Below are 9,045 nucleotides of genomic sequence, written 5' to 3'. Positions count from 1 at the left end.
TCTCTCTCTCTCTCTCTCTCTCTCTCTCTCTCTCTCTCTCTCTTTCTCTCTCCTCTCTCTCCTCTCTCTCTGCTTGGTAGGTGCAAAAGCTACAGTAAGAGTCCTAAATATCCTCTCTCCCTGGTCCTCACCCCAAAAACTCAAGAGACTACACACACACACACACACACACACACACACACACACACACACACACCACCTTACAGCCCAATGAGCAGTCCTAGATTAGCAGTGGTGCAGGAGAAAGATTTACAAAACTGTAACATTAGAATAGAGAAGATTTTTGTTTAAATAGCAAGCATCTTTGTGCTTTTCCTCTTCCAAATCCCGACGCAGGCGCGGTGGCTGTTCGCGAGCAAAGGCTGAGCCCAGCCGGCGGCCGGAAGCTCAGAGCTCGCAGCCGGGCTGGGCCACAGCACGACCGCCGCTTACCTCGCTCGCTCAGGATGCCATCGATACTGTGTTTCGCCTTCTTCTCGCTTTCCTCCGCCTCCTTCCTCTCCAAGTCCGCCTCTTCGTCTTCACCTTTCCCGAATTTACTCCTCAGGATGCGGCTGATAGAACTCACTGGAGACAAGAGGAGGAAGAGCGCGCGCCCATTGAGCCCCAAGGCGCCAGCAGCGGCTTTCGGGTGCTCCCGCTGCCCAGGCTTTGCCTGCCCTCTCACAATCCTCCCTCCTTCCCGCTCAGCCTCCCCAGCGCCCTTTCCCCGCCTGCTAGGTGCAGAAGGCCGGAGCCAGATCCGGCCTCCGCGCCGAGACACACCATCTCGGTCCATGTTGCCCTGGCCGGAAATGGCACCCTTCCTTACTAGGTGCCCAGGGCGCCAGGGCTCGAACTAGGAAAGTCCTTCCTCCAGCCCAGCCCTCGCTCTCGCGTCTCCCCGCCACCTGAAGATACTGGGCCTGCGGTTCCGGTTAAGTGAAGAACCCCTCAGGACCTGTCCCCTCCAAATCAACTTTGGGAGACTATGAAATAGGGCTTAAATTTCAACTGCAGAATCATCGTTTCCTATTGTAAAAATCAAAAGAAAAGCCACTCTCCCTCATTTATTTTTTCCAGATTCCAGTGTAGTAAACAAATCCATGCTCTGAAATATATCGTTCTTGCAGAGGGGAAAAAGGGAGTTTTCCTTCTAATTAAAAACAAACTCTGCTGCCTGCCCTCACTCTGGCCCTGTGCTGGTCCTTCTTCTTCCACCACCCCCAGTCTGCTTGGGTGCCCAAAGGTCCCTGGGACTCGCAGGGAACATCAGGGTGACAGTCTCCCCCTTTCCTCCTTCCAGCACACGGCCAAGTCTCAGCTGGCTTGGCCAGCCTCCCTCCGGTTGGGGTTACCAAAACATTTGTTTCTCTTTAAAAGGGAACATCAGTATTAATAAGCACTTGGCCTCTGCCTCACGCTTTCTGCTCTGCCTTCTGGATGGAAAGCCTCTTTGGGGAGCCCTCGGTGGCAGTGGTGGCGGTCTCTCAAACCCTCCACTCCTGGGATGAGCACCTTACCCTGAGGTCCTTTGGATGCCAGAAATGTCTGGTTGTGAATATTTCAGGGCCTGGGCAGAGGCTGCCTCCATCATTGGAGCAATTATGGCTGGGAAGACCCTCGCAGGTAATAGGGACTGACGGGTCACGCCTCTGGGAGAAGGTGGCGGGCCTAGTACCTGAGGGCACGGTGTTCCGATCACAGACAGCGTCCTTGAGTAATTTGTCTCTGATTTCCCAGCTGAACATGCCAGGGTTCTCTCTTTTGTATTCCTCAATTTTCTTCTCCACATCAGGCGTTGTTACCTGCTTTAAGAGAACAGGCGGGCAAGCGTTGGTACCCAGTACTCGGGGCCAGGCGCAATGGCCCCACTACCTTGGACTCATACTGAACCTCCTGCCTGCATCCTCTGGAAAGGCCCCTACTTCTTAGCCAAAGAACCTCCACTGTCCTAGGCGGTTAACGTTAGAAAGAGGTCAGCAGAAAATGATCCACTCCAAACCAGCCTGAGGACCCTCCACCTGCCCAGATAAGTTCAGATATCCAGGTTAAATAAAGGATTAGAACATCTACGGAGTCTGGGCTGTACTTTTCTGATATCTGGAAGTAAAAGCAAGTCCTTACGTTGAATCAACAAGAAAATGAAACTAAAAAGGAAATGCTGGAAAGAAGAGCAGAAAAAGATCAAATTAGATCGGCAACTTGTACAATGAAGAATAGATATAGATAAAAAAGTTTAACTATCTGGTTTTTTTCAAAAATTGCAGTGAAAAGCAAATATGGATAATTTGAGAGACTGACTTTTTCCCCCAACCCCACTAAAAAAAAAGAAAAAGAAAAAGAAAGAAAGAAAAGTGTTTCTAAAGATTCTTAGATTAACAAGGGTTTGGGGACAGAAATGAAAGGACAAGACATGGAAGTCTTCGCTTTGCTATAACCTTCTTGATTTTGCCCCATGGAAACTGGAATGTCAGACTGGCTTCCCCGCAAACCAGAAGAAAAGACAGACCCTGTGTGAACCTCTCCCGTAGGAGGAAAAACCAGAATAATTTGAGGATAGCACCAAACTGCTTTTTTTAAACTGGGAGTCCTCAGGCTCATTACAAAGAAAAGTAATTGCCCTGGCTTTTGGCTCTTGGAAAGCAGTTTACACTGAAGGAGACTGAGACTACGAGAGAAAAGTTTAAAAGAGAAAGAGAGAGAGAGAAAAAAAAAAGACTACTTAGATTCCTTTGGGAAAAGGCAGCAGCGCTGAGGGTGGGGGGCTAGGAAGCCAATGGAGGTAGAAGGGGTAACAGGTAGGCACTTTCAGGCCCATAGTTCCGGGTGAATTAAGTATTTGTTAAAATAATCTGATGAGAATTCCAGAGTTCCTGGACATTTAAAAAAATTCATTTTTCCTTTGTAAAGAAGCTGGAGATTTCCACAGTTTCTCAAGGAGCATCGGCCTCTGGCAGCAACTGAGGCTGCTGCTCCAGCGTCCCAATGCGTGCACAAACCCCCCACCACACACACACACAAACACACACATAAACACACACACACACACACACACACACACACACACACACACACACTTTCAGGGACCTGAAAACTAGCTCTCTGGGAAGCCCCAGATAGCACCCCATGCTCCCAGCCCTTTCTTCCCCACCTGGTTGACTGCAGGCCTTTAGGCGGCAGGGCCAGGCACAGCGCTCACCTTGGGCTTGCTGCCCCCGATGGCACCAGGACGGATAGAGCCTGTTTCCTGGTACCTGCACAGGATCTTAGAGACGCAGCCGTGGGACACACGCAGCTGGCGTGAGATGACGCAGGGACGGATGCCATGGTGGGCCATCTCCACTATCTTGTGGCGGATGTGGTTGGGCAGCGGCCTGCCGTTGATAAAGACCCCGCCAAGCTGGTTGACCCGGCCCTGGCCAAGCGGGGTGGATACTGGAAGGAGGAGGCAAAAAAGAGAGAGAAGCAAAGGGAAAGTCATTTGGGGGAACAGAAAGCAGCAAGAGGAAGAGCCCACCTCGGTTTGCTTTCTTCTGGCCAGTCCACACGTGACAGCTCCGTCGCCGAAAAGCTCGACTTCTGACTGTCAGTCCCAGACCCTCCATTAGTCTCATTTGTTCAAATTATTAAGCAACTCGGGAGCATAGAGTCTGGTGTGCTGAGAGCAACTGGGGCAAGGCAACCTCTCCAGAGGAACAGTCTTCCCTCTGGGACCTAGAGGGCTGGCAAGCCGGAGGAAGACTGTTGGCTCCCGAGAAGTCTATCTCGCTCTAGAAATCGGAGCCGCCACCAAATGTCACTCAGCGGCACTGCACCAGGGGTCTTGGGCGAGCTGACAGTCCTAGGGGTTTCTGTTTTGGTTTTTGCAGCAGCCAAGAGGGAGAGAGGGGATTCCAAAAGGCGGTACAGGTGGCAGCGCCTGTCACCTGTTACACCGCTGGACAGAGATGGCTAGAGCCCAGGTTCTGCTTGAAGTCAGCCCTCCCCACTAGGGCCGCCAGAATCCCTCCTTGGGCACCCGCCGGCAAATTCTGTGGAAGTGCTCTATGGAGCACAACCTCCTACTTCCCCAAGAGTCCCATAATCTCCAGGCAAGCTCGAAAGGAGATTTCTAGACAAGTTATAGAAACTTCGAGATTGAGTTGCCTGGAACTATTAATAATAATAATTCAATTTAAGGTAACACTCGCTGAGTCAGCTACCATCGGAAAAGTCTTCCTATACTAACAAGAATTTCGTAAATGGGGCCGCAACCGAGGCTCAGTTTGCAATGCCTCTGGGTGGACAGAATGCGGAGAAATTGCTTCCGGAGCTCCGAAGTGGGTTCGCCCTTTTCTCGCTACCGCATCTCCAAAGCAACAGGGGAAAGTGGACCCGGCCGGCGCAGCCCAGGCCTGCGAGCTCCGTGAGGGTTTGCTGAGAGTCAAGTGGGGCCTGACCCCAGCTCTTGCCTCTGGGAGAGCGAGCTGCTGGGGGAAGGGGCTTCCTGGCCGCCGCAGGGGTCTGCAGCCCCGAGGTCGGTGTGGCGGGCGGGCGATTCCAGGCCCAGGGTCCGGCGGCCTGCGGCCCTGCCTTACCTTCCAGCGGGAACCCGCTGCGGGGGTAGTTCTGCCCCGGGCCCGGCCGCATCATCCTGGGCACCGCTCCGGCCAGCGTGGTCATCCTGGAGGCAGCTCTGTTCGGAGATTATATCCAGGTGAAGGCGACAAGGACAGGAGAAAGCGGAGCGGCGGGCGACCCCCGGGAACCCTCCGGAGCGCGAGGAGCTCCTCCCCAAAAAGGCTGGGGAGGGAGGGAGTGACGCAGAGAAGTCCGGAGGCGGCTGGAGGTGGGAGCCGGGATGGCGCAACGCGAGGCCCCCGAGTCCGGACCCCAAACCCAGGACGGAAAAGTTGGGCTGGAGGCCGGGCGGGCCGCCCCTCTGCCGGGGCGCTGGGCAGGGGCCTCAGGGCTCCACGACCGGCGGGGAGTGGGTGAGGCTGGAGCGCGGCCCGAGTCTACTCCCGTCGTGACACGGAGTGCAGGGAGCCCGGCGAGGGAGCATTTATTAGTTCTTTCACCCAAAGCTTGGTCAGGAGCCCTGAGCTGCGATTGGCCGACGGGGAGACCGTCCCGGGTGGCGGAGACACGCGCTGATTGGGCGACAGCGGCCACTTTCTCTTCCCATCCCGGACGGCGCCCAGGCCTGGCCGGCCCGAAGGGGACCGCGCAGCGCCCCTTCCCCGAGAGAGCGCGGGGCGGGCTTGGGGGACTGGTGCCGCTGAGGGCGAGAGGCGCCCCTGCCCCTGCCTTGCAGCCTCTGGGCCACGTCTCTGCGCTCCCTCCTGGGCTTGGTATTCCTGTCTCTGTGTATCTCCGCATTTGGTGGTGGCCTGTCTCTGCCCTCCCTAGGGGTCCACTTCCACCTGCGGGGTTGTCTCCTGGCTTTTTAGCTGCTAGGAAAGCGGTTCTTCTACGAAGGCATCTGGAGCTCAGGAGGAGTCTACATCTCCCCTCCTCCTGCTCAGTGCCCCCGGCCCAGGCTTGCTACGGGACCTTCCCTGCGGGGTTCCGCTCAAGGAGAGTCCAAGGGTCCCTATAATATTCTTTGGTCTTCTTAAACTGGAGTTGGGGGGGGGGGTGAGTGGGGTTCTTGAAGCCCAGGCAGTTGTGGCTGCACTCAGATTGTTAGCTGAAGGTTTAGGCTTGGGGTGGATGGGGGGCTCATTTTCTTGATTTAAAAAGAAAGCTCTGAGGAGCTGGGTCTCTAAATCTCCATGTAGAGATCCGTGATGCAGAGATGCGTGTATATGTTAAAGTCTTGCCCGGGTGCGGCGTTTGTTCTCAGGAATTTATTATGGCATTCAGACTAAACTGCTGGAAAAATAAAAGGAGTGAAGCCTTGGCTAGGAGCTGAAGTGTCCCCAGCAGGATATGACGCCAGGAGTGTTGTAAAGACTGTCTGTCCTTAGAGAAGGTACCATTGTGCATAGCCTTTTATTTATAACTTGGTAAGTGCCAGCGAACTCGCCTCCTTTACACCCGGAGTGCCAGCCCCGCGCTCTGCTCTGCGCTTTATTCGCTCAAGTCTATTCAGGGACTGTCACTCCCGGGCCTCGAGGTATTCAGGGCCTTAATCAATCAAAAGGATGAGAATCGGGCAGGTTTTTCCCTTTGAAATAAAGGAAACAATGACTTCTGGGCTTCAAGTTCCCCCTTTTCCTTTTACGATTTTTGAATTTTTCCTGCCCTGGAGTTCTCCACTGCTCTCTCTGTCCCTCTTCCCACCCCCTTTGACAGTTTTGATGTGAACTGGGGCCCCCAGCCCTACATGCCCACCCCCTAAGTAAGGCAAACTCAGAAGGCAAAATGGGGAGGGTGTAAAGTATAGCTGCCCAAGTTGGCCCTTGGAAAAAAAAATTAAAAAAAAAAATTCCCGGTCGAGAAAACAGACCATCTTTCTCCTAGGCCTGATGTCAAAAGGCTTAGTTGACCCTGACAGCAGCAAGACAGGCCTACAGGGACACTCTCTCAAAAATGTGTGGGCACCCCCTCCCCATCCATCCACCCACTCTGGGGAAGGGCATGTGCATTCAGAGTGTGGAGAAGCTGTTTGGAACAGAGCCCTGTTTAACCTAGTTTCACATAAACTGATTCAATTTGTCAGAGGAAAAATGTTCTCACTTCCTACTTGAGGATGGAGTGGGAGTCAGCCACCTAAGTGCTGTCCGTATTGCTTAGACCACTTCTTAGAACAGTATCTGAGGAGCTAGCCCCTTCCCAAGTTTTCTGCCTCCTAAAGGATGAAAGGGGCCAACAGAGCATGTTGTAGGGAACTTGTTGGGGAGGAGAAAAGACCTGCTGTGGATTTCCACCTGGCAAACTCAGTGTAAAACACAGCTAAAGGGAATGACAACACTTCTAGCAAGCAGATAAAACCACTAGGACTGGTCTCATTTGGTTTTGAGCCCAGGCACGGTCACCAGGCTGCTCAATGGTGCCGATCCTGAGCTCTCCAGTGGTACATTCCCTCTCCCAGGACTACAGAGTCCCTCCTGGTCCCGAGCTCCCCCAGCATACTGAGACCACTCTCCAACATATGTGGGTTCTGCTCCAGTAGCACATTTATAAACCAACCAAGTCTATTACAAAAATGTAAAAAAGGGAGGCACCCAGCTTGAGTCTATGTGAATGTCGGGGCCTGAAGTTCCCAGATGGAAAGACGGCCCATTTTTTTCTTCCTTTCCAGCCTCTCCCGGCCAAGGGCTCAGAGGTTTCTGTGCATCCTTATCCACCAGGAAGGCCCTGTAGGTCTAGAGGTGGCTCTGTGTCCACCCTCAGGCTCCGAACAGCTGGGCTGCTTCCAAAGACCTGGGGAGTCCACATTCTCTCTGGCCAGTGCTCTAAAAGTTTGACCCAAGAGGGTCACCTTAGTGATGTGGACTAAGAGTCCTATGCTCGTGCCATCCACTTGCCACCAGAAAAAACCAGGCCTAGAACCAGGACTTGGCAGAAACCTGTGCAACAGGTACTACACCTGCGTTGGATACTTCAGCCCCTCTCCCAGTGTCTGAGGTTGGGGCCTCGCTCTTCTTTCTAAAGACTCCTAAATTAGAGACACCCCTTTCCCACTCCCCAATTACCTGTATGTGGAAAGGCATCTCCACTCAGGCTACAACCCTATCTCGAGCCAGCAGGCCACTGGCTAATGTACAGGTTCTAATTAGCAAAGCAGTGACCCCACGGTGGGGCTTGGACAGTGAGAGCCGGAGTCTTTTTTTTTTTTTTTTTTTTTTTTTTTGTGGCGGAAAGGGGAATTGGACTCACTTCTTTGTGCTTACCAGGGAAGTGCTTATTCCACTAAGCCATCTCCCCGGGCCGAGAGCCAGTGTCTTGCAGCCCTGGACAGGGATTAGAGAAGCAGTATTATGTCCCCTGGCTGACAAACTACCCAGAAAGAGTCCAGGGGAGTCCCTAGTCGTTTCATTAGTGGTCCTAGAACCCCCTCCCCACTACTGGTACACACATAAAAGGAAACTGGATCCTCAAAGATAATAGTAGGATAATTTGGGGGGGGAGGAAAATAACTTGCTGCCTCCTTGGCTCCTCTGCCCCAGTTTCAGGGGCACTCCAGGTGACAGTGAGGTGTCTGACCATCCGAGTGGCAGTGGAGATCCCTGTCTGCTGAAATCTCTCCCATTGCTTGTAGGGCTACTTGGACACTGGGTGGCTTCGGCCAGCTCCATGCAACTCCTAGAGCAGCCCACTTGGGGATCCCAGTCCAAGCCTGTCTTGGCTTGCGGGCTCATCCAGGCCTGGGCCAGAAGACTGTATTTCCAAAAGGAGTTATGATCTAAGCAAAAACCTGACCCCAGTGTTGAAGTGGGCAGTTAGGTGGGGCTCAGGAGGTGGCATGCACCACCCGACCTGTCTCAAATTCTGGGAGTTTCCATAGGTTGGACAGCCAGGAGCCAGGCAGCTGGGCCAGCCCCATGCCTGACTCTCTCGGGATTGCAGTCCCAGGTTGGGCAAATCCTGCTAAACCCTTTGTCCTACCAAAAGGCTCCCTCACGTTCAACAGGAAGGCAACTAAAACTCCAGATTGCGGTTTAGGAGCTTTCTGGATGAATGTGAAGGTAAAGATTGGTGAAAGTGCAGGTTCAACCCAAGGCCACGAAAGCCCTTGCCGCAGCGGCTGGCATTAGGCCCCCCACAGTTACTTGTCAAAAGCATCGGCGCCGCTATTCTCCACCCATCTGAAAGTGAGTTGGGATGAGGTCCGATTTCAGAACCAGATGAGGATCTCGGTGCCGCAGTGAAATGTGGTGTACTTCTCGGTGCCCAGCGAAGTAGGCTTGCCCTGCGGTGGCCCTGCAGCCCAGGGGGCGCAGGAACAAGTGAACACGTTCCCAACGCAGAACATACAGTTTGTGGGAGAAAGGGAGGGAAAGGAGGAAGGAGGGAAAGAGGGAAAGAAGAAACGAGGAAGGGAAGGAAGAAGAGAGGGAGGAAGAGGAAGGAAGGAGGGAGAGAAGAGAGTTGTAAAAATAATTGAAAGGTAGGAAATTAATCTCTCAGGCAGCT

General features: G+C 53.4%; 1 protein-coding gene across 3 annotated transcripts in view; it reads right to left on the bottom strand.

The window, feature by feature from the left end:
• Pax3 (paired box 3) overlaps window positions 1-4,879 on the bottom strand; it is a 100,477-nt gene extending 95,598 nt beyond the window's left edge. Inside the window, exons 1-4 of one of the 3 annotated variants that reach the window (XM_004638163.3) lie at window positions 4,560-4,879; window positions 3,182-3,417; window positions 1,661-1,790; window positions 433-567 (exon numbers count right to left, since the gene is read on the bottom strand). In XM_004638163.3, coding sequence (XP_004638220.1) covers window positions 433-567; window positions 1,661-1,790; window positions 3,182-3,417; window positions 4,560-4,644 — 586 coding nt within the window. In that variant the 5' untranslated portion in view covers window positions 4,645-4,879. The remainder of the gene's footprint in view (window positions 1-432; window positions 568-1,660; window positions 1,791-3,181; window positions 3,418-4,559) is intronic. The other 2 variants (XM_004638164.2, XM_004638165.2) reach the window with 2 other exon arrangements.
• Between the last annotated feature and the right edge of the window lie 4,166 nt (window positions 4,880-9,045).

This window comes from Octodon degus, unplaced genomic scaffold (genome assembly GCF_000260255.1).
Source record: "Octodon degus isolate 3935 unplaced genomic scaffold, OctDeg1.0 scaffold00096, whole genome shotgun sequence".
NCBI classification, from domain to species: Eukaryota; Metazoa; Chordata; class Mammalia; order Rodentia; family Octodontidae; genus Octodon; species Octodon degus.
This window is presented reverse-complemented; position numbering and strand designations above follow the sequence as displayed.